The sequence below is a fragment of the Netta rufina genome (genome assembly GCF_964035555.1).
Source record: "Netta rufina genome assembly, chromosome: Z".
Lineage (NCBI taxonomy): Eukaryota > Metazoa > Chordata > Aves > Anseriformes > Anatidae > Netta > Netta rufina.
Genome location: NC_140126.1, coordinates 14,445,477 through 14,473,093, shown reverse-complemented (window position 1 = coordinate 14,473,093; position 27,617 = coordinate 14,445,477). Strand labels below are relative to the sequence as shown.

The following is a 27,617-nucleotide window of genomic DNA, read 5'->3' as shown; positions in this document are numbered from 1 at the left end:
TCCTTTGAATAGCTATTCGTGTGGCAAATAAATAGCAATGTGACTCCTAACATAGCTGTAAATGCAGGGTAATAGGACAAAATTTGTTCACCACATTGCAGTTCTTTATATTAAACTCACCCATGAGAATAAGAAATATATTTGCCAACAAAACATCATTTGTATAAATTTGGTCTTACTCTATTTTAACTCCTTTGAAATTTGCATATTCAATCTGATCTGAAAGAGAAAAGAAAATTATCACTCTGTATGTCACAGAGATGTGAAGAAGTTTAGAGGCATAGATAAGAAGGAGTATTTTGTTTATAACTAATATAATTCAATATATATCAGGGAAAAGAGTCAACAATTCTAAATTCCCATAATTCCAAATTATTGTAATTTAATGCTTCCCAGTATTTGATCTAAAGAGAAACAGGTTATGTTTGTTTTAGGAACAATCCAGCCTTCTACACCCTTTTTCTGTTGTTACCTCCATTGTTAGTATAACTTGGCAGGTTAACTGAGAGTCTGGATGTATTCACTCCTTTACAAGGAATTTACTGAATAGCTAGATGATAAGGCCTAATAAGTACCGATATTTTCCCAAAAAAGGTCATAAAGAAAGCCAAGAAATAGTCACGGGTCCTTACCAACTCAGCTATCTCATTCCTTTTCTGGTGTCACAAGATGTGGCAGATACAGGTGCTGCCAGAGTCAATTCATAACTGAATCTATTTTAGGTTCTTTATGGAGGAGATTATTTCTGTGTAGAAATTACAAGTTTCCTGAACTTCTTGAAGGCACAGACTCAGAAGACAAGAACAAGTCTGAGCTGATGTCAGTTCCTAAAAAGAAGTTTTGTTTCTTATGGTTAGCCATTGCCTAGCTTATTTCAAAAGGCTTGGAATGAGGGTGGGAGGGAAGAACTGGAAAAAATGCACTGCAGTCAGAAGTATGTACTCACCTGAGTGGGACTACTACTCACAGCTGACAGTCAAACATTTGGTGAAGTAACTTGCCAATTTGAAGATGTTAATCTTAACCTTCAGCTTTTCTTCTGTGAAACTGGGAAAATATGTTTTAGTTCATACGGATATATGATGTTTCTTTCATTACTGTTTCCAATGTCAAATGGGATTCTTTCAAAAGCCTTGTAGAATCCGACAGTTCTGTTTGAGAATGTTGTTGTCTCTCTATCATAATTTGTATCATTCCAGAGGTGACTTATGCCTGCTTAAATGCAGTCTGAAATATGAAAGGAAGATAGGCCCATTAAATACCAAAGGAAGCAATGTAGCAGCAAATAAACCAATTTTGCTGAACTCATAGTACTCCCTGGTTGTGTTTTTCTTTGTTTGTTTGTGTAAAAAAATAAATAAATCCAAGATCTTAAATTTAATGTCACTGAAGCCATACCTTGAATGTTTTACCCTCCTTTTGATTATGGTATAAGATTATAGATATGCTATTGGCTGAATAGTAGATCCTGTAACTGGCTATGACAATGGTAAATGTTACCATATGGTTTTATTAGCCATGTTTTCAAGGCCTGTCATGATGTTGATTTGCAATTGGTAGTGGTATTATTGAAGTAGCATGAATAATATAGTGATTTGCAATTGGTAGCAGCATTCTTGATCTAGCATGAATAATGTCTCTGCTTACTTTAAAGCCTTTTTTAGGTTAAGGTGGATCTGAAAAAATAGTATGGTATTATTTTAACACTGTGGTACAACTTGAAAAAAATATATATTTTTTTGCAGGTTTGGATTGTGTCTTAAAACAGCCTTTAGGGAATGAAACCTTTCAGGTGACTTCTGAAATGACCAGGAAGCAGCAGAGATGCAAGAGTAAAAAAGAGTAGCTTTAAGGGAAGCTGCAGATACAACAGCCCCAGCTATCAACCTTTTGCAACCAGCAGTAAACAAAACTAATAATGATCCAAACTCTTCCTACTTTTAAGTTCTGTGTCTTTCTATCTTGATATGGTCCTAATGGAGCTTTTTTTTTTTTTTGTGTTCTTCACTGTTTTTTCCTCCTGTTCCTGCCTCCTCTCTATTTTAGATACTTTATTTTTTTTTTACCACTTTATTTTCTTCTGAATTAGTTGAAGGGAAAAAATAAAAGACAAATAAAAACGCGCAACTGTGTAGTCCCCTTAGCCCTTTTTCATTACATTTCATCTATCCACACCTGACTTCTTTTCAATACATGCCCACAACTGGTTCTCCAGGCACCATGCGTTGTGATGGCTTAGTCCTGCAGTGTTCACCTTTCTCCAAGAGCCATGTGGATTATTCTACTGGTGCAGTAATGTTTGCATAGCAAATGAAGCCAACTAAGCTTATAGCCAGTGAATGTTTTAAAAAAAATAAATTGTCCCCTTTTCTCCAGCTGGACAGTCACAATAAAGCAGGTGATCATTTATCTTTGACTTTGAACTTAAATCAGGAGGGAAGCAACAAGACTTTGTGGGAAAACCTGATCAAGAAACTGGGCATAACCATACAGATGCAAGACAGCAGGTGTCTGCATGCTGTTTAATTATCATATGTAGCAACAACATTTCTGTGATTTTTTTTTATTTATTTTTTGTTGTTGTTCTTTGAAAGCTAATGTTGAAAAATTGGTCTCTTGGTCACTAGGACAAAACACAAAACAAATCAGACTTTCAAAAAGCCAGAATATAGCGGCATTATTTCAAATTTATTGTCACATCATTACATGGAGGGTGCTTTTGCACTGCAGACAAGTCTGAAAAATGGAGCACTCCTAAAGGTGCAGATGCACAGTCACACTAGTGCTCTGTCAAGCATCTGAGATATGCATGACTATGGGATGAGTTTCAGAAGCATAGGCACCACTCAAGTGCCTGGTTCCTGTTGCAGGTTGGCAGTAATTACCAGCTGGCCAAACTGCTAACCTGCCATTAAGATCTGTGCCTTCGTTGTTAATTTTGAATGAAGTCACTAAAAGCAGAGGTTTGTCTGATTAGCTCAGCACCTGAGTCCACTGAGGAGGTTGGTTGGGTCTGCCAGGTAGTATTCTGCTCTTAGCAGTAGTATCAGAGTACTTAATGAACTGCAGTGTCCTAAATGTCATGGGAGAGCACTGCTGTCCAGACTCTTTCCCATCTGCTAACTTGGAAATCAGGTCTAGAGAACAACCCACTGCTAGTTGGTCCAGAGGGACTAATTTCTTGTCTAGGGTTCTATAGTTTCAAAAAACATTCTATTTGTGCTGGCCTAATGGGTTTGTTAAATTGTCTCTATTACACAGATTTTTAATAGCAAGTTTGCTCTAATAAATTTATGATCAGTTGATGAAAATTAAATGATCAATTTGAGATTGATTTTATTTTGTTAAACAGACTGTTTGCTAACAGATAGTTCTGTTTGCTAAACAGAAATTCAGCATATACCTAACACAGGTAGGTATACAATGAATTTCTTAGGCTTTATGCTTTGTTTTCAAATGTATTAATTTTAAATTATTTTTCTACATGGTGGTATCAGAATGATGCTGATGAAGTGATTGATGGAAGTAATAAAATCTGACTGGCTTCTAACCATCAGCAAAAACACAATTTAATCATATAATAGTGAAAAGCTGTTACAACTATGGTAAAAAAATAAAAAAATGAAGCAGTGACATTTCAGAATGCATGCTATCATGCTATTACTACTGAAGTTTATTAGATAATTCTGATATTGTTGTGCTGTAAATCATCTTCTCTGTGAAAGTTGTTCAGGGACAGACATAGTCTATGCTGTTTTGAAACAGATATTTACCCCCATAATTACTGTAATTGAAAGCACTACTTAGAGAAGCAGCTTAAGCATAAAGCTGTTGGTTAGTTTTCCAAAGCAAGTGTCATCTTTCTCCTTTGAACCGTGTTTTTTAGAATTGGTGGAAACCTCCTTACCAACACTGAATTAACACACTTGTGCAAAATGCTTGTTCCATACCTTTTTTACTGTGGTCCTGCCTTCAGCAGTAGATATGTTTAAATTGCCTTACGTGTATATGGAAACACAGTAGATAAGGATTTTTTTAATGTACATCTGATATTAGAACACTATGAAATTAAGTGGCTTACAGTGGGTTGTAATCTCTTTTATAGTGCAAGGTTAGCAGCAAATACCCTTTTATTGTAAACACTGACAACAGATTTGAGTTTTCAGGATGCCACCTTGTTGATTCTGTTTGCTTTCACTCTGACTTTTCTGCTGTTGGTAGTTGGCTGTCAGCGTGGTTCTACATTGCTGATGGTTTTCAAATCATCTGAGGAAAAAGCATGTTTTGCTTCACTTAGATGTGAGGAATTATAGTATATGCACATTGGCAATGAATTCAAGATATTAAAGTCTGTATGACAAATACAAAGCTTTTCGCATGTGCAGAAAGTTACCTGCTGTCAGGTAGGACAGATATGTAAAAAACATTCAAATATGACCAACCTGGCTAAACCATTGACAGAGAATTTAAAGTGTTTTCTGAAATTAAAACCGTTGTACTGGATAGCTAGTGAGCTGAGGCGTCCCCAGGCGGACTTGGAAGCATCCAAACCAAATATGAAAAGGAGAGTTAGCTTCCAAAATAAATTATTAAGAGTAGACATTTGTAGTAGACAAAGCCAAATATGTTTTCCCTCTTCTGCTTTTATATCAAGAGATGATGGGAGTTACTTAGTTTATACTGAAAATATTGGAATGTGATAGTCGGGCAGAGTTGTCACACCTGTGTTATGCTTTCCTGGTAGTCTAGACATTCCAGCCTCCGTTCATTCCTGTGGATCTGAATCCGTCACCTGTGCTTAATACTTACGTCTGTTGAAAAAAGTAAATACTCCTCCAAATGGTGTGTCATGTACATGCTCTTCTAACTTCAAACAGGCCCTTAATTCTCTTGGGTTATATGAAGTATATTGGTGTCAAGATAGAAAGATTACTTACAAGGAACCAGGTGTTCATTCTCTGAGATTTTTTTTTTTTTTTTGTAGACCTACCCTTACCTCTCCTGCTGTTTTAGCTATACTGGAGTGAGGAGGTGTGTATTTGTAAATATGGTACTGCAACTTTTTTGAACATATCTGCAAAAGATGCTATCCAACTTGCTTTAATGAACATCCATTTTTATGTCCTTGCTTGTTGCAATATGGTTTGGAATAGCTGACTTAATTTTCTTCTCTTGAAAATGGATCTTAACATCATCTTCAGAATGATAAATTTATTCTTTGTGTTGGAGACATAGTTACCATAGTCCACTCCTCTTTTCAGTACCTCAGTCATCTGTCATCTTTCTAAAGCTTCAAATCCCTCAAGATAATACAATTCACATTGGATGTGAGAAGAGTGCAGTCTCACTGAGATTGACCTGATCAGGAAAATTCCTTTTTTTCTTCTCCTCCCCTTTCACCCAAAATGACTCCTTCAGGAAACATCCAATTCTTCTGTAGCCCAGTGGATCAAAGTGCTGTATTGTTGGATCTTAATCACATATGAATGGTTCCAGAAGGGATCAGAGCTCTCTTTGTTCATCAGAGGCTTCTAGGCCAAAACCAGTGCCAACAGCCATAAAGGAAATATGTAAACCTCTATTTGGTCATTCAGTGAACCATGTCACTCTAGGCTTGACCTCTACTTCTTTGCACAAACTTCCTCCTGCAGGAAGGTGGCCTAGATCATTCTCCTAAAATATATTAATGCTAGCAATTGTATGGAACGGCTTTTTTTTTTTTTTTTCCTTCTGTTTGATGTCCCTCTACTAATTTTTCTCCCTACAGTTTCCTGATTCAGAGTATCTCCAGCTGGAAGTACAAACTAGGACTCAAAATGTTCCAGGTTTATCTGTATCAGAAACAGTCATTGCTTATATCACTGCAGTACCACACTGTCTTGCCATTTGTAGTGTTTAAATGAAATAAAATTAATCCCATAAACTGTTAGGTGGGAGATGTGGTGTCACCCTCTTCTTTCCCTTCTGGTTTTGGAAGAGTGCCTGTTGTGAGGTTAGTAGCGTGTAGCCAAGCCCAGTCAACTACAGGAAGACCTGAACAGTAGCTATTTCTACCAGTAAAAAAAAAAAAAAAAAAAAAAAAAAGCCTTAAAATATATTTGAATGGGCAATGAGTACTAAAGTATTACTGTTCACCCACAAAGGATACTTACTACTTGTTTAGAAAGACTCTAAAAACTTTTTGAATCGTGCACCTCCCAAACAATTTTATTATTTCTAGCAGACAGCTCCTGGTTTACTCTCTCTCCCTTATCCTTAATTTTCCATGTAATTATTCACTTGTACTTATTGTTCAGATTGCACAAGTGTGTGATTACAAACAAACTTTAATCTTCTACACACAAGTATGTGCCAATATCAAAGTATAAGACCCCAGATATTTTTATCTTCCTTTAAAATGAGTTTCTGTTGAACTGGATGCATAAGTATGTCCACTAATTGGGATTGGTGGTAGGAAGGTGAACTTTTTGTGATTTGAAAATTACTTGATCAAGTGTTTTTACTTCTTTATACCCCACCTTTTACTTCTTTATAGCCCTCATGTTGGGGCTGCTTAATGAGGCTAAGCAATACTGGAAATTACAATTAACAAGACATACCTCTGTATTTCTCCTTCAGCTGGATATTTTTGTGCAACCATTTTAATGATAATGTCACTTTTCCTTTCTGTATGATATAAACTGAGATGATCTTCTTGCCTGTAGATTAACATGGGTAGTTAGATGTATCCAGTATAGCTGAAGTGCAATTTTGTGTGTTTCTCATACTTTTGTATCAAGCATGTGTGGAGTGCATAATTTATATTAAACTTACTATCATCTCTGGTAGTAGTGAAAATAACATAGAGAATGAGAAGATCGCATGCTAACCTTTGATATAAATGGAATACACAAATCCTACTGGAAACATTAAGGTGTTGCATGTGTTTTGTGTAATATAAGCAGAAGTGCTCTTGCTTCCCCAATAAAAGCTGTAGATACAATTAGACCCCTAACCTCTGGAATTTTGGTAGGATCCAGTTGTACTTGTTTGTCCTGCATTTGCCTTTAATCTAAACACAGTTGATACCTTATTTTTATTGATAGCCTCTTAATGCATAGTAATTCTTTTCAAGGGATCAAATGATTTTTTCATTTTTCATTTCCTGAGATGAATGTCCCTGTTTCACCTTGATTTTCTGACCATTGTCAGCTAAAGTCAGCTTTCAGATTTCTAGCTGGTAAATACCAGTCTGATATACTAGCAGTTGGATTAGTTTGTTGGTGTTTTTTTGTTTGTTTTTCCCTTCCCTTCCCTTCCCTTCCCTTCCCTTCCCTTCCCTTCCCTTCCCTTCCCTTCCCTTCCCTTCCCTTCCCTTCCCTTCCCTTCCCTTCCCTTCCCTTCCCTTCCCTTCCCTTCCCTTCCCTTCCCTTCCCTTCCCTTCCCTTCCCTTCCCTTCCCTTCCCTTCCCTTCCCTTCCCTTCCCTTCCCTTCCCTTCCCTTCCCTTCCCTTCCCTTCCCTTCCCTTCCCTTCCCTTCCCTTCCCTTCCCTTCCCTTCCCTTCCCTTCCCTTCCCTTCCCTTCCCTTCCCTTCCCTTCCCTTCCCTTCCCTTCCCTTCCCTTCCCTTCCCTTCCCTTCCCTTCCCTTCCCTTCCCTTCCCTTCCCTTCCCTTCCCTTCCCTTCCCTTAAAATCATTTTTACTGTGATGCTTCAGACATCCATAGAAGCAGGATATCTTGTTTCATGTAAGCCATCTGAAACCATTTTATGAGGTTGATGTCTTCACACCTCTCTTTATTTCCCCTCTCGAATTTCTTCCACACTGCCTGTGGTCTGACTGACATGTTGATGACACTGTCCTTTCTATTAATCTGTCTACAACTGGTCTTATAAAACAGCATGGCTGGTGGCGCTCTTCACTGAATATTGAGTAAACTTCTGTATGATTTGCAAATACTTTATTCAGTCTGAGAATTTGATTCTTCTCCAAAACTGCTGTTCAGTAGGCAGCATAGTATCTTTTCCAGTTTTTCTGGGCCAATGTATAAAACACTACATTTGTTGTATTGATTTTTAAAAAACTATTATTACGAATTTATCTAATAACAAGGTCATTTCTTGTTTTGAGAGGACAATTGGAAATGTTCCATTAACAAGATTTTAAATTTTAACTAGTACCAAGTAGACTTTCCTTTTTGGTTTTAAGTAACTAAGCATCTGTGAACTATTAGCAACATACCATTGACACATTAATTCATAATAAACCAATAGTAACATTTTTTGTTTATGGAAGCAAACATAAGACATTACTTTGTGAACTCTAATCTGTTCAGTAACCCTGGCTTGCTATGTCTGTATTTATATGGCCATGCTAAATATTCAGATCTAAAATGTTATTGAAAAACATATTGTTAACAGTGGTTGTTTGTTTGTTTTATATATATATTTCATATATGTATATATAAATTATATATATATTTATATGTACATATATATACAGGAACTTCTTGCAATGGTTTCTTCTTTTTCCTTGAAATCTGGATCACTGAAAAGTTAAGCAACTGAGTGCTTGAGCTGGAGATTGAGGAATATTCAGTGGTGTGTTGCTAGTTATCCACTGCTCATGCCACCTGCTGCCTAAAAGGCATAACAGAATTGTAATACTAAAACAAGTTGTAAAGCCACTATATAGTACTACTTTCAGAAAAGTAGCAATTCAGATGTATTTTTGGTGCTTATAACTGAAAGATGTTCTATCTGTTGTGGTACTTTGGAGCTGCACTGGCTGTGGTGGGATAACACTAGATCCTGTACCATACATCTTAGCATTGAAATGGCAGAATAGTTTAATTGTATTAAACCTTTCAATTACCTCCCTACAAATGACTGTTTGTTCTTGATGAGTTTCTCATTCAAGTAACATTCGACCTCATAAAAGAGTAAACTCTTACTATAACATATGCTTTATAATGCTAGATTTTTTTTCCCATTTTCAGTTCACACAGTTAACTTGTATCAAGTTTAAAAATAATGCTTTAAAAGAATCAATTTCATGGTGAATGCTTCTAGTCAAACAAGTCATTTAAACAACATCTTACTCGTGTGTAGCAGACCGTTTTACAAGTAACTGAGAGTTTTACAAGCCTGTGTTTCAGACGGGATAATTGGTTGTTTCTTATATGTGAGTTTAGGATTTAAATTCATTAACTTAAATATACAGAACCTTTCTCAGTTGGTATGGAAGTGCTTCGCTACATTCCTTTTAGCTTTATTCATATTAATACTTCATTATTAGGAAGTGGTGAAATGGAGCAAATTTCAAGTACATTCTCAAAAAGCCAGTAATGCATTATGAGCCTTTGCATTGCCACTGGTGGTCAGCAATCATCATATGGTGATATCTAATGTAAAGGAAACTCAGTTAGTAATTGCAAACATGCAGGATTGAGACTTTCAGTGAGCACCAACACAACCAAATTTAAAGAAGTGATTATACCTTCATTATACCACAGTTTTGAATAGGTAAGGTATTTGGTCAGGGGAATGGAAAGGAGGGTGCTTAGAAAAATCTGTTGCTTGAAAATATTTTAATCAACTGGCATTAATCTTCCCATTTGCTTAAAAATTTATGTCATCCATATAGTTGCTTTATACAATTTTGTTTACAGTGAGAAGCTTACCCAAGGTGTAATGCTAGGACCTGTTGAAAAAAATGGACATCGAATTCAGTGGCAGAGGGAAGAAGCTGACTTGTCAGCCCTCAGAATCCATGCTTTCCTCTTCTTTTCCCACTCTGCTGGAATTATTTGACATGTGCCTGCTTTTTTTTTTTTTTTTTTGTCTTTTATATTGTCATGAATATTGAGGCATCACCATAACATAATCTTCCGGCCTTCAGATGCTTTTCTTTGGAAGAAACTTGCCTGTTCAGTGACACTATAGAGGAAACTTTATAGTCACAGACATACAAGGACAATCCTTAATTCACTTCATCACAGTAACAATAACTTTATTGATCCCATGTTAAGTATCATCAATATTATTATCATTAGCCATCATTCAAGAAGGCCATAACTTTTATATACATGTATGTTGTGCCTTCCCTAGAATTTGGGCATTCATTGGAGAACAATGTAGTTTCTTTGGGTATGTTTTTTTTGTTGCTGCTTTGTTTGTTTTTAATGTAAAGGTTGATACTCTGCCTGAGATAAATGTATCTTTATTTTATGTATATGAAAATCTTGATCTACTGCCTATTATTTCTTCTTTTTCCTTGAAGTGTGTGTCAGGATAAGGTAGGGCAAGTGGTGTCTTGATACACTTTGTGAGGAATATTCATTACTCTTTTTCTTGTCCCTTCCCATGGGACCTTTTTTACTAATAGACTTCTCAAACAGGTAGAGCTCCCTACTACAACCTACTGCGATGGAAGGAGAGATAACCTGTCACCGTAAAGTTTGAAAGCCAGGAGGAAGCTGGAGACCCTTACAGTTCTTCAGCATCTCCAGTCACTAGTGGCGTCCCCCAGGGCTCAGTGCTGGGGCCAGTCCTCTTTAATATCTTCATCGATGATCTGGACGAGGGCATTGAGTGCACCCTCAGTAAGTTCGCAGATTACACCAAGTTAGGTGCGTGTGTCGATCTGCTTGAGGGTAGGAAAGCTCTGCAGGAGGATCTGGATAGGCTGCACCGATGGGCTGAGGTCAACTGCATGAAGTTCAACAAGGCCAAGTGCTGGGTCCTGCACCTGGGGTGCAATAACCCCAAGCAGAGCTACAGGCTGGGAGATGAGTGGTTGGAGAGCTGCCAGGCAGAGAAGGACCTGGGAGTGATGGTGGATAGTCGGCTGAATATGAGCCAGCAGTGTGCTCAGGTGGCCAAGAAGGCCAACGGCATCCTGGCTTGTATCAGAAGCAGTGTGGCCAGCAGGGCTAGAGAGGTGATCATCCCCCTGTACTCAGCTCTGGTGAGGCCGCACCTCGAGTACTGTGTTCAGTTTTGGGCCCCTCGCTACAAGAAGGACATGGAGGTGCTTGAGCGGGTGCAGAGAAGGGCGACGAAGCTGGTGAGGGGCCTGGAGAACAAGTCCTACGAGGAGCGGCTGAGGGAGCTGGGCTTGTTCAGCCTGGAGAAGAGGAGGCTCAGGGGCGACCTTATCGCTCTCTATAGGTACCTCAAGGGAGGCTGTAGCGAGGTGGGGGTTGGCCTGTTCTCCCACGTGCCTGGTGACAGGACGAGGGGGAATGGGCTTAAGTTGCGCCAGGGGAGTTTTAGGTTAGATGTTAGGAGGATATTCTTTACTGAAAGGGTTGTGAGGCATTGGAACAGGCTGCCCAGGGAAGTGGTGGAGTCACCATCCCTGGAAGTCTTCAAAAGACGTTTAGATGTAGAGCTTAGGGATATGGTTTAGTGGGGACAGCTAGCGTTAGGTCAGAGGTTGGACTCGATGATCTTGAGGTCTCTTCCAACCTAGAAATTCTGTGATTCTGTGATTCTGTGATCTCTTTGAAAATTCACTCATTTTCTCAAATGCTTTTGGCCATCCCTAGCTTTTCCAGTATCATCTGCAGACCTCCACAGTTGCTCAGTGTTATTGCCTCCCAACGCTGGAAACAGCTCCATTATATGGTTAAAAAAATCCTCTCTCAGTGTAAAATGCTCCCTTTTTGTCCTATCTGTAATTCTTTGTGTACTTACTAACGTTTTAGAGGTAGTCATGAATTGGTTGTGTGTTCTCTATATCCCTGTGTACAGGTCTGTTTCTGAATCGAATCATGTAATCTCACTCTTTATATCCCTGTGCTTTATGCAGCGATCTGAAAGCTGCAAAAGGCTTTACTTGAGCAAGGCATGAAGTCAGGGCTTGAGGGGTTTTGCCATAATTCTAAATGGAGAATCATTTAATATCAAGAAATGGAGATGAGTCTGGAGCAGCTGGAATACCTGGTTTAGAGCAGTGGCTTCATTCCAAAATGGATTTATTTTGCATTTTCTGCTTTTGGACCAGAAATGGTTAGATGCAGGTAGTTAAAAGCATGTTAAAACACATGGCACTGTGCAGACTGCATAATAAACACTCTCACCAGCAAAGGACCTGAAAGGAGCTTGGAACCATTCTGCATTTATCCAGTCTGCTCTATAACTCAAAAGGAACAAGTGAAATAGGCAGGACCACTGTCTGAGCCTAAATGCACGAGCATATATTGTAGAACCACAGCTACTGCTGAATAAATGGTTTTCCTTTGTGTTCCCACTGGTTGTTGGCTTGGAATGGTTTCAGCAGTGTGAATGTGGGGAACCAACCACAAAGCCCTTAGAAACTCTGTTCTTTGCTGTTGGTACAAGAATACATGTCCATACAGTGTTTTGGTGCTTTGCAGACGTGGGCACAGAATACAGATGTTATTTATTCAAGTATTAGATGTATATACATGTTCAGGCAGACGCAGATGAATCATCACATATGTATCTCTCCAGAAAATACTGTTTAACTGTTATCTGAACAGAAAACATGCCATTTGCAGAGGGGATGTCATAATAAGGATTGATCGTTGGACTTCTGATTATTCTAAAGGTTTTTTTGACATTCAGTGACACAGGTAAACTTTTTCTTTGGGCGGAGGGAGGGCGTAAAAACTCAGTACTTGTGTACCTGTGGCTCAGGTTATGTTACTACTTGAAGCCACAGTCTGTATTTAAAACTAGTATATTCTGCTGCTGAAATCAGCATGCTCTGTTGTTAGTGTTATAGTCTGAAGTGAACCATGAATATCTACAGTCTATTCAAAACAAAATTAAACTAAATATATAAAAACTGTGAAAGGCTAACATATGTAGTTAAAGGTCTTGAGTGTTGAATTTCTACTAGCTATTTGTGTTTCTTCAGTTATTTAACTGACGATGTAATAAAGCTGTGAAATTAGAGGGGAGATGAGTTGTGATATAGTAAAAGCTTTTAATATGTTTCTTTTAAAATTATCTTTGGATATGTTCTGTGTTTTTTAACAGAGTTCAGACGTGTTCTCGACTTAAACCAATTATTCTAAATTTTAATTGATCTTAAATGTAATTAGTTATTTTAGAATATCTTAAGAATGTGTTAGGATATGCTAAGAGTACACTTGTATAGAAAAATCTTAGTCACTGTGTAATATGTGGGAAAAAAAAAAAAAGTGATATTTAGATGTCCTCCAAAGATCTGACTTTAGCCAGGGCTAATTTACAGCCTTACTCTTTAAGATTTTTATATTCTAACACTTTAACTGAGACTTCTTGGTGAAAAAAAGAACTGATGCTTCATCTTCATTAATACTAGGCATTGTACAAGCACATAGCTCCCAGCATCTGCTGCAACCCAAAGAACCCAGTGGGTAGGTGAGGAAGTAATAGGATCAGTGACCTACAGGATTAGTTGTGAGGCAAAAACATACAGTCCAATACAAAGAAGTTACAGGTTAATAGTGTGTCTGAAAAACTGGTACTTAGTGTCCTCTTCTCTCCTCATTAAGTCTTTGCAATAAATTAATAATAATAAATTAATTAAATTAATAATTTAAGCCGTAGATATTAAAGTAAAATGTTCTACTGTGCTTTCATTGCACTTTTTTTTTTTTTTTTTTTTTTTTTTACAGTCCTTTCTTCTCTGTTCTCATCGTTTCACTCATCACTGAAGAACGGATGTTGTGGTTTGGGGTTGGATGTTGTGCACCCCATTCTTGGTTGCAATTACAGCATTGTTTGTATGAATCTTCATCTAGAGGTCTGGTTTTCTTGACAGAGATGTGCTGTTCCCATTCTCATGTTATCTGTTTGTCTTCCAGTTGTAGAAAAAGTAGAGGCTTAGATAAACAGAATATGTTGGGTGAATAAAATATGGAAGGCCACAGTATGGGTGTATCTTTTTGGCATTTACCTAATTATTTTTATTCCTTTTGAACAAATTAATGGAATGTAACCAAAGAAATCTAATAAGCTGTTCTGTGTTGTTTCGTGTTAAAGAATTGCATGCAAAGATGCAGATGCTGGTAGCTTCTTAAAGCCTATCTTTGCTTTCATCCAAACAAAGTTTCTCATGCATACCTCAGTAGTGCCTTTGCATCCTCAGCAGTTTTCTGTCCTCATTCTCATCTGCTCACCAACCCATCATTCTCATCTGTCACCAACCCATCATACCACAATTGTATGCATCTGTATAAGAAACACCTACATATTTAAAAATAATCTGCCACTCTCTACATCCTGATAGGTTACACAATATTTTATATGATTTTTTTTTTTTTCAGTAAGCACCACTGTATTCTTCTTCCAGCATTCAAGCTCACTCCCCTTTCCTTGTCTCACACTTGCATTTGCCAGTACTGCATGCTCTGTTTGGAACAACATGTCTGTGCTGATTTGCCAGGCATCATATTTCTTCATTCAGAACAGTTAGGAATCTTTTTTAAAATACATTTCTTTAAGCAATTGTTTGCAATCTGAAAAGGGTAGTGTCTTGTGGACACTAAATATAACAAGGATGGAAAAAAGCATCTGTTCCACAAGCCACTGTGTAAATTATTTTGTGGAATATGTGTAGAAGTGTCTGTATTCCTCTTTGTAAAGACTTAGAAGCCAAAATATCAGCCATGTCTATTAAAAAGCTAAGTACAAGGTGCAGTTGGAAGTGTTTCTATTTTGCAAAAAATACTATTTTGCAAAACCAAAATACTACTACTACTAATAATAATAATAATAATAATAAAGGGAGGGGGGGAAGGGGGATTGGAAAGCTGTACAAATTAGAAATACTAATTTTTAAAGCATCTTCTACTACCTATGGGGATTTGAACAAAAAGTCTTCTGGTGGTTTTGAAATCAAATCTAGAGAAATTGCTTGTCTTGCCATCACACAGACATGCTAAAGAAGCCAATCTTGGGTTTTCTTGTGTTCTAGCTTCAGCAGGTCATACTTTAAAAACATAAAAACAAACAAATAAATAAATAAATAAAACACATTAAAAAAAAAAAAAGACAGTTGCAGAGTGCTGGTTATCATAATACACATTTAATTGATTCATTGTACATTTTTGACATTGTACTTAGAGACTTTGGATCCAGTGGCACATACAGCTCAGCTGGCAGTAAGATATTTAACTTCAAAGAACTAGAATTTAAGAGCATTTTGATGGCTGATAGTGTTGTTTAATGTCAAACTGGCATTCCTAGAAAAATAACCCCATGCACAGGTTGCTGAGCAGGTCTGTTTTAGATCCCAGCAGCATCACCACCCCTTCCCATCAGCTGAGGCACTTTCATTCCCATCCCCACTGGGTTAGAGGTGCTCCATATGGAGCCCATAAAGATGAGCTACAGGTGTTTTATGAGGAGTGCTCACTGGACACGGGTGCATTACACGGATCCTTCTAGATGTGGATGAGGTCACTATTCTGAAGAAGCATACAGCCAGGCACACATGAAGTATCATTACATGAGGATATGAAGTGTCTCTATAGAAAGAATAAACATTATGAAACTTCTGCTGACAGTTGTGCAGGTTCAAGGAGCTGTTCTGGTCAGACAAGGGGTTGTTGTTTGCCAAATGAGGTGTCAGATAAAAAGGTTACCAGCAGATTTTTAGGGAAAAGCATGCAAGTGTTCACTTGTACAATGCTGGATTGAGCTGGTTGATTTAAGACAAAGTGGCTTAAGATCCTTCTACCCACTCTTATAAATCACCGTATTCACAACAGGATCAGCAGAAAAGCATGTGTGGCTGCTCAAGAGGCTGTGCAGTTGCAGTCCAGCACACTAACATAAACTAGAGTGGATTTCAATTTACTTTTTAGCATCGGTGGTGATTTAAGCAACAGGTTGCACTCTATGGTTAGGAGGTCAACATTTGTGGTTTCTATTTAATTTGCCAGAATTTCCTTTCTTTTGTTTTCTGTTTTCCTTCTTTAGACATGACTTCTTTTACCTCTAATACCATCCTTTTCCTTATTGCAACTGTTGAAAGCTTCTTTTATTTCTTTTAAAGTCTTCTGTAGTGATATAAATATACTCTGAGCCTCTAATTATGGTATTTTTTTTCTGTGCCACCTGCAAGCATTTACCTTTTTAGCTGCACAGTTAATTTTCTTTAAGTTACTTATTTTATGTAGTTTCCCTTTTTAAAACTTAATGCTATGTGATGGGCTTTTTTGGCCTTTTCTCTTCTCCAAAGGTATTGCATTTGAACCTGTTTGGTCACTGTTACAGGCTGCTCTTGTGTTGTTCGTGGACTCAGCTCTCAAAATTACCTCTCTCTTGTGGGTTTTCTAAACAGTTGCTCTAAAAGGCAGGCTTTTGTGATGTCTGAAAATGTAACCTCAGCATCACAGCCCAATGAAATATTTACAGTGTCAATATGGGGAGCTCCAATGTCCTACTACTGCTGCAATTCTTGTCCATGCAGATTTGAGATGAATGAACCATTCCTTGTAGCTAATATATGGATTCAGCAAGTTAGGTAATTTTAGTTTAATTCATACCTCCACCAGTTGTAGGAGTGCTTGCTTAATCCTGTAAAAGTCTTTGAAAAATTCAGACTAGTGGGGTCACTGACATAACTCTGCAGCTTTTGAATAGTTATAATGTACACACATTATTACAATTCATTATTCTCAGTACAATTGTTCAATAAAGCAGCAATGGATGAAAAAAAAAAATTATATCATTAAATTCTCCAAATACAGCCTGGTAAGTGACTGGCTGCATCTTGCATTAGTTTACAACAGATTAGAGTGGAAGGCTTTTTGTACTGATGAACTTCAGAATTAAAGCTGGGAATTCAGACAAAAAATAATGCTTTCAAGCAGCTTTTTTCATCTCCAGTAATAGATACAATTGACTCTATATTCATATATTCATACGGTATCGAAGTTTCCCTGGATGTCTTGTGTAGTGAACTGGCTAGATGAGGTTCAGTAATAGAACATACAAAAGCTTTCAGCAGGGCCTGGTTAGGCAGCTTACGTAGATCAATTTAGTAACATCAGTTCCACGCTGCTGTGCTAATTTACCCCAGCTGAGGTTCTGGGCATCAATCCTTTTATTGTGTCTTGACTTTTCCAGCACATAGGTTAAGCAACATTTGATAACCATATGCTTAGCGTATTGTGCCAGCAGAATAGGACTTAGAAGGTGGAGTGTGGGAAGAGTGGGAATAATTGCAAACGTGTATTGTTAGATTTTATTGACTTCAGTATGTGGCATAAATACAATGTCAGCTTCTCTATAAAACAAGGCCCCATGTGGAGTCAAGACACACAGTGAAATCCTGTAAAATAGTAGTAAAGGAGTCTTGAAATGATGTGGATTTAATTGATTGTATTTTCTTCTAAGGTTATGTCTTAAAAAATTAGCAGTCCCAAAGTAAACACTTAAAAATGCAAAGCCAGTATGTAAATGCATGTCTGATGTGTCAGACATCTGAAGCGTGTCTGAGTCTTAATGTTTTGTTTCGGCATCCATGAGTAGGCAGAAAGCTTTTCATCAGTTATGCAAGAGAGCAAGACAAAAAGCTTCTCTTAATAACTGCCCCCTTTTGTACTTGTGCTCTTGGAGGAGCTGTAAAATAGTTACTGCTGCTTATCTGGTTATGCAGGGGCTACTGAGATGAGTAGTCAGAGAATTTTAACTTCCTTTGGACATTTTGATGATTAGCATGCATCCTCCTAGGAAATCTGGTATGGAACAAGTGTGAATGATAGCCATCCAGGCAGAAAGCAGCTACAGAGAGAGGACCAAAAGAAAAGTGGATTGAGAGCTAAGAGCGTGCCAGTGGAAAACTCAACAGTGTAAACAGTGTCAGGCATCCGATTGTGCTGGTCTATTTTTGTGTAGTTTTATCTCTTACATGTAACAAAGGGTTCCTTTTCAAGTCTGAAAACAACTTGTTTTTAGAACTGAATGACATCTTCCGAGTGGGGGGAGAAATTGCAGTACATTGCAGGGAAAAATATTTGTGCCTGCAAACTTCTTCCTGGGAGTTTCAAAATAATAGAGCCTGTTTGCAGAGCTCTGGGCTTTAGTAAAAGTTTAAAGGAGGAAATACAGTAACATACCACAAAATGTCCCTTGGCTTGTGGAAGATCCTTCTGTGCTACTTTCTGGTTTTGTTACTATTTGTAAGCTGATTGGTGTTATTTTTCTGTATTTCCATTAGGGACAAGTCACCTAGCAAATCCTTTGTCTCTGTAGGTATGAAAAAAATAGGTGTTACTCATGAATACCAGCAGTTTTGCCTTCATGCCATTATCAAAACTTCTCATTTCAAGAGCCACCACTTACTAAGCATTTTAATTTCATAATATTTCATATTTCAAAATTTCATAAAATATGAAATTTTAATTTCATATCTGTTAATGCAGAGACTCTGAACTGATTCTAAGGGGTGGAAAATGATGACAGCACATCACTGATTTTGTTATATCTTAAATACACACCAAGAATTAGTAAAAAAATAAATAAATAGATTTTAGTCAACAGTGGGCATCCAAATCAAAAATGTCTCTTCAAAAATTGTTGTACTAAATCAGTTCCTGCTGTTTTACTACTGCAATAGAAATTATATCTTGGAGTCTGCAGGCATGGAAATATAGCTTGGAGTCATTGTGTTTTTGTTGGCTAGAAGCTGCCTTGGTAAGCAGTGTTGTATTTGCTCATGAACACACAAGATTCAGTGCAAGTCTGCTTACTGCCATCATTTCCTTTTGTATGCATTCCTAGATGCTTTAATGCTTTTAAACCCAAGTGCTGTCATTAAAATGTAATTACCTTTTCCTCATCATTTCCTCATGTGGCACAGCCTTAATTCAAGAGGATATGTAAATAAGATTGTGGACAGACTTCATTAAGCTCAAGGGACTGATGGCAATAGTCTTCCAGTAGAGGGGGTGTGGTGGACATCCTCCAGGTTATGGGTCTGAAACATCTCAAGTTACTCAGCCATATTTGTCAGCTTAACACCAGCAGGCCGCTGCATCAGCTAGCCGCGCTGACACCTTGCTTTGTTATGTTTCTGTGCCACTTCTACTTTCTCCCCTTGTTTAGCAGTCAAAGTGGCTGTTAGTGAGAGAGGCAAGAGAGCTTTCTTATCCTGCTCCTTCAGTACTTTAATGGGGGTAAATTCAGTTTGGTGTCACTTCACCTGCAGGAAGCATTGCAGTATATCCCTTATAGAGATTAATATCTGTATTCTGATCACATGTAACCATGCTAACGTATCAGTTATTAATATGGCACTATGACAGCAATGCCAAAAAGTTGGTGTTAAAATACTGGTTGTTGCAGACAGGTGTTTTTTTTTTTTTTTTTTGAAATATGTTTGATGTGAACTAAATGTCTATTACTGTGCTTTATTTTCTACATGTTTGCAGGTTGTTACTGATACAATTTTGCTCTGTTAGAAATAGATTTTTAAAGTTTTCACCTATATCTTATCTGGGAGAAGCAGAAGTTCTGCTCTCAAAACCAGATCACTCTTTCTGATTATATTTTTTTTTTTTTTTATGAGAAGCTCTGCTCTAAAATCTTTACTAGAAAATGAGAAACCTTCCTGACACATTGTCACAGTTGAATTCTGATTTATGTGAGTTGATACAACCACACTCAATTTTTTTCTGTTAAAATACATTATTAGATAAATAAAACTGTTGTGTAGACACTATACAGAGCTGTATAGAGATGTTGCAGGGTTTTATTCCCCTGCACTCAGAGCTTCTCACAGTTTGGCTCCAGTTGCCTGTCTAGGGCCTCAACTGCCTACTAGAATACAAGTAACTGTTCCTATTGTTGTGCATACTTGTGGCTCAGTCTGTGATAGAAGAGAATTAAGAATATTTGGCAAGAATTATACAGAACAAGAATGTGCAAACTAAGTCAGGACTAAATATTTCTGGTGGTGTGTTGACAATAGCAAGTACTGATGGATATGATTTTGGATTTAAAATCTCTATTTTGACAAGTCAGAAATGAGTAGACTTTTGTATCAAATACTATTAAAGGCTGAAGAGAACAGCTTAAGGTTAATATATTGACCAACATGACCTTCAAGCTGCTGTCTTTTTCTAACAGGCATTAATAGGATCAAAAATATGTTTCGATACACTACTTGCTGATTTGAAAAGTGAGTAGAGAATACTACTAAATTCAAATTTTTTATTTGACAGTCTTCCTGTGGGTCTGTGTTTCTAACTTGATAGTCAGTGTAATTAGTGTCAGTAACAACAGGTCTTTCCAAGAATCTGCACCTTCCTCAGTATATTTTTTCAAGGCTTATTATGACCCTAAAACCTGCCATTCTATATTGCATCTTTAGCTGCCTCCTTGATGCATGGTTGCTGCAGAACTAAAAATTGAATTCATTTAATTTAAAGCCTTCCTTCTTTATAGGCATTATTATGTATTGTTAGTAAGCAGCTGAAGACTGATAGAATGTGCTGGATTTTGAATGAAGACAATCACAAAAAAACATCGTGTCCCACATTTATTATTATTATTCTAATCACATTAGTATGCTACTGGTCCATGATGAAGATGTTGAAATTAAACGTTGAATTTTTAAAAACTAACTGATTTTGGAAGAATTGTTATTTTTCTGTAAGTCATTAAGAAACACTCTTTAGCTTATCTTGAATACAGTGTTTAAATTTTGTATATTTTTAACAGTTCATTTGTGTTGTTATAATAATCTGATTTAAAAAAAAACAAAACACTGCATTTTAAGTGTTTACTAATAATATTCTGACAGAACCTACAGCTTTAGCATTAAAGGTTGAATGTTAACTAGAATTTCTTTATGTTATGTTGGCTGTTTGGACACTTACTTCATGTGCTTTGCTCTTTGCCTTAAGTACATATAATTCTTCCCCAGACCTCCCATGCTGATAAGTGTATGGGTGGAACGGTAGCTTCCAAGCAGGTCATTCACCCCTAAAGAAAACACTTTCAGGTCACAACATATAACCTGTATTATAAGAACAGCTGTGGGTACAATTCTAAAAATTAGTGTCCTGATTTTTACATTTTTTTCCTGATGGTTTTTGAATTTATTTATTTATTTATTTATTTATTTATTTTTAGTTGAGAGGGAAAATCAGTTTTCATAGTATTAATACATTTGTCTCGCTCTCTTTTTTTTCTTTTTTTTTTTTTTTCTCTTCATAGATCAAAAAATACTTTGAACTTGAGCCACTTGCACGGGGAAAACGCTGGATTCTTAAACCCTGCTCCTTGGATGATATGGAGGCAGTAAAAGACAGCTTCTCCCTTCTAATAAACTTGTTGGAGGAGAGAGACTTCGAACCTTCAAGAATGTGAAACGCAAGAGAGAAGAGTGGTTCTCCAGGCATCACTGTACCTGTTCATTCTGCTCACAGCTTAATTATGGTGTGGCATCAAGGCAATGCTGTGATATGTTGTTCATACATAGTTAGTGCAGAATGTCCTTTTATTAAAATAAATACTCTGTGAACCAGGTACATGACTATTTCCAGTAAAGTTGTCTACACTACTGAAATAGGAAGTTCCTCTTTGTTTACCACTAGTTCCGCACAGTGCTTGTTGTTTTCTTGCATTGCCATCATCTTTGACAGGAAATTTTGCACGCACAAGGATAACATAGTCTATAAATGAGGAATTCTACCTGCTACTTATTTTTTAAAAATAACTCATGTCTTAAAGATTTGTGAGACTAATTTGTATTAGCTTGTTTACTGACACCGCATTCTGGAAAGCACAGCCAATGAAAACCTAAATATGATACTTTAAAGCAAGTAGTTTCATGTTAATGCAAAGGTTATTCTGAAGTTTTACTAAATGAAAACACAATCGACGTGTTAGTTGATTCCTCCCCTAAAGTCACTGCATAACCTTGTCTAGGGCAGAAACATTATTTTGCTGGAAAGAAAAATAAAAGAAAGAGAAATTCTCCCTGAAAGAGAAATTTGCACACAGATGTGTGCGGGTAACAGTATTTGAGAAGAATAGGTGACATAAAAATGTTGGCCTAAGTAACCATATTCTTAGAAAATATACAGAAGTTGGGTAAAGTAATAATTCTTACTGAAAGTATTTTTTGATCAGAGAAGCAAAACAAATGTCTGTTAGTTCAGCTTTGGAGACTTTACTACTAGTTAGAATTGTAACTGATTTTAAATAAGGATTGCTTCCTTTATCATTCATTCATAGAGTGCTACTGTTATCAAAACAGTGCCAAGAAGGCATCTATACCAAAATGAAGGGCCTTCCAGTGTTTGTACTATAAGCTTCTCTTTTCAAGGGATTATAACTTGTTCTTTCAAACTTCCTCTGGGCTGCATGTTACTTAGAAGACAAAAAAGTATTCATTGGAAACAACATTTGTAATACATTTGGAAATATCCCATTTGGTTCCAGTAACATAGTGCATATTTCCTCTTTCCAAGTTTTCCCCATTGTGGGTTTGCAGTTTTTTTGGCTGACTTTTGTTGACTTTTAAAACCTTATAAACTGATTTTATCTGTTAAAGAAACATGCCAGGTTGCTGGTTCACCATGAAGTCAGTCACAACAGGGTATGTGCAGATCAGTCACTTGACTGGTGCACACCTTGAAGGTTGTGCCTTGTGCATGAGTGTCTGCAAACATAAACTGTAGTAATGTATCAGTGGTTCCTCATCAATTCTGCCTATGTTTTGAAACTCTTAGCTCCTTTTTCAGGGCTTTAAGCACCGTATCTTTCCACTCTGAGCATTTATTTTTTAAGTTTAAAGTTTATTGTAGTTTTTCACTAGCTTATTTGAGAATGAGAAAATAGCAAGGATCAGTTTTAAGGCTTATAAAAGCCATTTCTCCATTGCAGTTATACCCTTTGTTAAACAAAATGTTTTTACAGTTTTTGTTTACTTTTCTATTTCCATGGATTTCTTGCATTGCTCCTTCAGAACTGTTTCTACTCAAATGCATGGCCTAAAGATCACTGTTTTAACTCACTTCCTATTATCAGAAAGAAGCTGGGAAAACTGGTAAGCTACTTGTTTAATGTTGTGACAGGATAGGCAGAAAGCTTTGCTCAGAAGTCTGAAGGACACTTTGCATTGTTTTTCATGCCAGGTCAATCGTCTCACTCCTCATACTCTTGGAAAAACCCAAGAACTGGAACTGTTCATTTCAAAATATAAAGGGGATCACAATGACGGTGCCAGTTCTCTCTCCCCATTGAAGTGACCCAGTTGCCCATTAGTTTCTTGTGTGTAGGCAACGGAGTCTCCTTTCCCTGAATTTGTAGAGGAGTGAGATCTGACGTGCAGCTCCACTCTCTCTCTTAGCTTATGTGAGTTTAGAGGTTACAGAGTCCCCAGATTTCCACAAGGTCTCCAGATTTCTCTCCTGGTTAGGCACAATGAAAAATAAAAGATAGTGAAGAGGAGCAAGAGATTATTTCCCAGAGAATGTAGGCAGTTTGGGGAGGTAAAAAGAGGGATTCAGAGCTTTTACTGTTTTTTCATTGAGCATTAGCAGATGACAAATTAAATCTTTTTACTGTTTCCCCCTTTCTTTCTCATATTAAAGTTATGGACCAAAAAGTACAAAAAGTTAAAATAATCCCAACTCTATTGCATTCTTGGAACTGTACTTATTTGTACCATCAGTGTTTCTGGTCCAAAGACTTTGAGTTCCTGACTTTATATTTTGGTCATGATTTCCCAACTATGCACTGTTGGAAGGTGCTACCCAAGTAACATCGAAAAGGACCAACTAGTCAATGAGAACATGGCTTTGGCATGTGCCAAGGTGCAGTCAGACTAGGACATTTTGATGCTTAATGCATTTTCTTTAGAAAAATACCAGTTGCATAGGAACAGTGATTTATTTTTCACAATGATTTTGAATATGTGTTTTCTTACTAACACAGTGATCATTCCTCACCACAGGTTGAAACAATACCTCATAATTGCTTAAGGCTAAGACCAACACTTAACTTTACTTTGAATGTAGTTCTTCTGTGGTTTTGTGTTGTGGATGGACTTAATGGATATGTACCTTTTTAATGTCTATAAACCCCTTCACCTTTTTATGGAGGGATTAAAAATGCTCATAGTGGCTCCCAACATCACACTTCCTTGTCTAAAGTGTTTTTGAATACTCTGGCTATGGTAGAATATGTAAGCACCATGCAATTTTTATTCGGATGACCAATCTTATTATTATTTTTTAATCTTTTCACATGTGTTCATCATTTAGATGAAATAAACTCGGGCACTAGGCTCTACTTTCCATGCAAGTTCATTAAGGAGTGAACATTGTCTTTTTAAAAAAGATACCGTGCTTTAATGTTCTTTAGACATCTGTTAAATTACTTTGTGTGCGTGTGTGTGTGTGTGTACGTGGATGTGCCCACATTGGGCTTCTTCTCAGACCTGTGGCTGTCTGCAGCGTCTCAGCCGTCAGAATGAAAACATTATCAATCAGTATCCAACAACAGCTGGTTTTGACAAGCCTCTGTCTGCTGTCTAATGCTGTACAACTTGTCAATAAGACTTCTTTGTCTACCCACTCTGAGCTGGTAATCTTACTGCTTCTATGTTGTGTCCTGTACTTGTACTTCTAGCATTTGTATTGGGGAAAAAAAAAAAAGTTAGAACTTAGTGTGTTTTGATATTATTTCTTGATATATAATGTTCCATGTGTATCTTAGCTTGCCTCTGTACAAAAATCTGTGATGTATTATTTCATTTAACTTCTTGCATTTCATTATATTTATAGAGTTGCAGATTTTTGTACCGTATTAGTTAATACAGTTGCCTTTTTGTAATGGCAATTAATTTATATTACAAAAGTTTGTATCTTTACTGTAGTTAAGAGTATTAGTTAACTGCCATATTATCTTGACTTTATACTAAAAATACAGTGTCTTTACACAAAAGTTGACCCATTCAGGTGGGTAACTGACAGATATGAGGAACTTGTACTGTTTGTGATTTATACATGATTTCCACTATCCAAAAAAAATAAAAAAAAAATAAAAAAAATAATAATAAAAAAAAGAAAAAGTATGAAAGAAAAAAAAAAAAAAGAAAATAAACACTGTGTAGAATTGAGTTGCTAAGTTTGGATTTCTTGAGTAGTAACCAAGTCTAGGAACATGGTGTATTACCTCAATATTGAATCTTCAAAGTAACTTATTTACTCTTAGATGAAAACAAATTATTACTGCATAATCATTGCTAAGTTATACATACCTACACATTTCTGTATATATAAAAAATTGAAACCCCTGAAAGTTGGCTGATTTATTTCCAAAGCAAGATGGTGTTACTTGGAAAATATACCTGAAAGATATTGCAGATTTTTTTGCTGGAACAGAAACTGGAATAATATTTATGTGATTATTCCATAATGGTAAACCAAGGAACATGTTTATGTGACTAGAAAATAGTTTTAAATAAAATGGCATAGTACATATTTAAAAAAAAAAAAAAAAGATGCTGCAGAAGTTGAGCAAAGTAAAATACTACGGGAAAAACAAAAAGTTGCTGAGAAAACTCTATGCTATGCTATCACTGTTTGAGAAGAAAAAACACTTACAGCACAAGTTGTAACACAGCACTGCTGAGCTGGACTGAAGATTTCTGATTCAGCTCCTGAGGTATGCTTTTTTTTTATTTTATTATTTTAAATCTGCCTCTTAACCTGACACCAGGACGGAAATGAAAGATTTGTAAACTCAGAATATTTTCTTCATTCTTTTTTGTTATATAAATAGGAACTGAAAATCTGCTAATCATGCCTCATTTGATAGCTCTTTAAAGAATTTTCATTAGCTCATTAGCCCTTTGACCTAATAGTTCAAACAAATAAAAACATCTGTTTCTGTCAGCTGTAGGGTTAGTCATCCAGGGCCTAGGTTAACACAAAGTTGAGAAAGTCCCGTATCCTACATGAAAACAGAAACCATTCCCTTTTCAGTATCTGCAGTTGAAAAAGAGCCCTGAAATCAAGTAGGGCTGCTGAGATCTGTTGGGTAAAGGTACTGAAAAAAATCATTACCCTGCTCAGCTCTCATGGGTGAACTGACTAACGTTATTGTGTGGGATGGACTGAAGATCAAGGCTAATGGAACTAGTTATGAGACATTTATACTTAATGCTAGCTGCTTTTAATACATTTTAAATTTTATCACAGCTATATTTATAGAAGCCAAAATATGTTGTCTATACTGCTTGTTCGTTCACCAGATTTCATGGGAAAATGAGTTCTAGTGGGTTTTGATGAAATATATTCAGGACAGCCTCATTTGTGGAGTGAGTGTTTGTATGTCAAACATGCTAAGCACTTCCATTTATGATGTCTCAAATATGCCTTCATTTTTGAATCACTGAAACTGTCTAGAAAAGGCAGAAATTCCAATGTGAATACTGGTGTTAATAGTAGTCTGTGCAGCTCCAATTACCTGTGGCAATAAGGTGGGGAGAACAGAAGGAACAGATTTTAATCTTCAGGTTGTCTGGTTTACAGTAAACCCAACAAGACTGCATAGCAAATGGTCCTATGCTGGTTTGGGATTACTACAGAAAAAGAAGGTGTTAACAGAAGATGTTAAAAGGATGACTGGTAACCTATGCTCAGCCATTCTAGTATTATGGGAATGGAGGGCCTTACTGTCTGAAAATAGTGTGGTTTTGGTAAGAAGAATAATTGTGAAGAAAAGCTGATATATAGTTAACTTCTAAACACAGAAACATTTCTTCTCGTATGAAAACGCTATACATGTATTTGAGAACCTGCCCAAATGCTAGTAAGATAGATGCATGTTGTATCTTTCTATTACACTTGTATGCAACATGAAGAAAGCAAATCACAATTAATTTTCTCAATTCTCACTATTAGATTGTGAGCTAAAACTGAGAAAAAATAAAACCAGGAATCACAGCACTCTTTTTATATCTGTCACCTTGAAGCAGCGAAATGCTGTTGTTCATTTTTATTACTATGCCATGTAACTATAATATATTGCATTTTAGTGTGCCGTGGAAGGAATTTGCATGTATTAAGTAAAACAAGATAAAAATAAATCCTTTTGTGGTTTGGCAGCTTCCATACATGAAGAACTGCCCTCTTTCTAAGGAGACATTTACTGTTGGAGTACAGAAGTCTCATATTATAGCTTTGTTATAAATTATTGCTAACTGAAATGCTAAATCATGGCAATCCCAAACAAAAGATCCAGTACTGGATGCTATTAATATCTTGCACAGTCCCAAAGACACTGTGGAGGAGAGAGCAAAATCATGACTTGCATATACATGCTGCAAAACCAAACCACGTTTTAATGGCCAATCACACAGCAAAGTATTTGGTATTTTAACAATGTGACAGTCTTGGATTTGGAAGGTTGATAGATTTTTCAAGATCAAAAGGGCATTTTGTAAAAAGTTTAATTTTATGGTAGGTTACATTTTGGGCTTGTCAGCTTTGACACAGTCCCTTTAAAGCAACAATTCCTGCTGTGTGTTAAGGCTGTCACTTTAAATTTTTTCTATTATAGAAATGAATGCATTCTGCACTCTGTTAGCACATGCTAAAACAGCATTTCCTTTCCAGTGTCACTATCTCATTTCCACATTTCACATACCTAT

General features: G+C 36.7%; 1 protein-coding gene across 1 annotated transcript in view; it reads left to right on the top strand.

Annotated features, from left to right (window-relative positions):
* Nucleotides 1-24,904, top strand: part of ARL15 (ARF like GTPase 15) — a 218,267-nt gene extending 193,363 nt beyond the window's left edge. Inside the window, exon 7 of the mRNA XM_084305724.1 lies at nucleotides 21,167-24,904. Within this exon, the coding sequence (XP_084161850.1) occupies nucleotides 21,167-21,319 (153 nt within the window). The 3' untranslated portion in view covers nucleotides 21,320-24,904. The remainder of the gene's footprint in view (nucleotides 1-21,166) is intronic.
* Nucleotides 24,905-27,617: the final 2,713 nt, after the last annotated feature.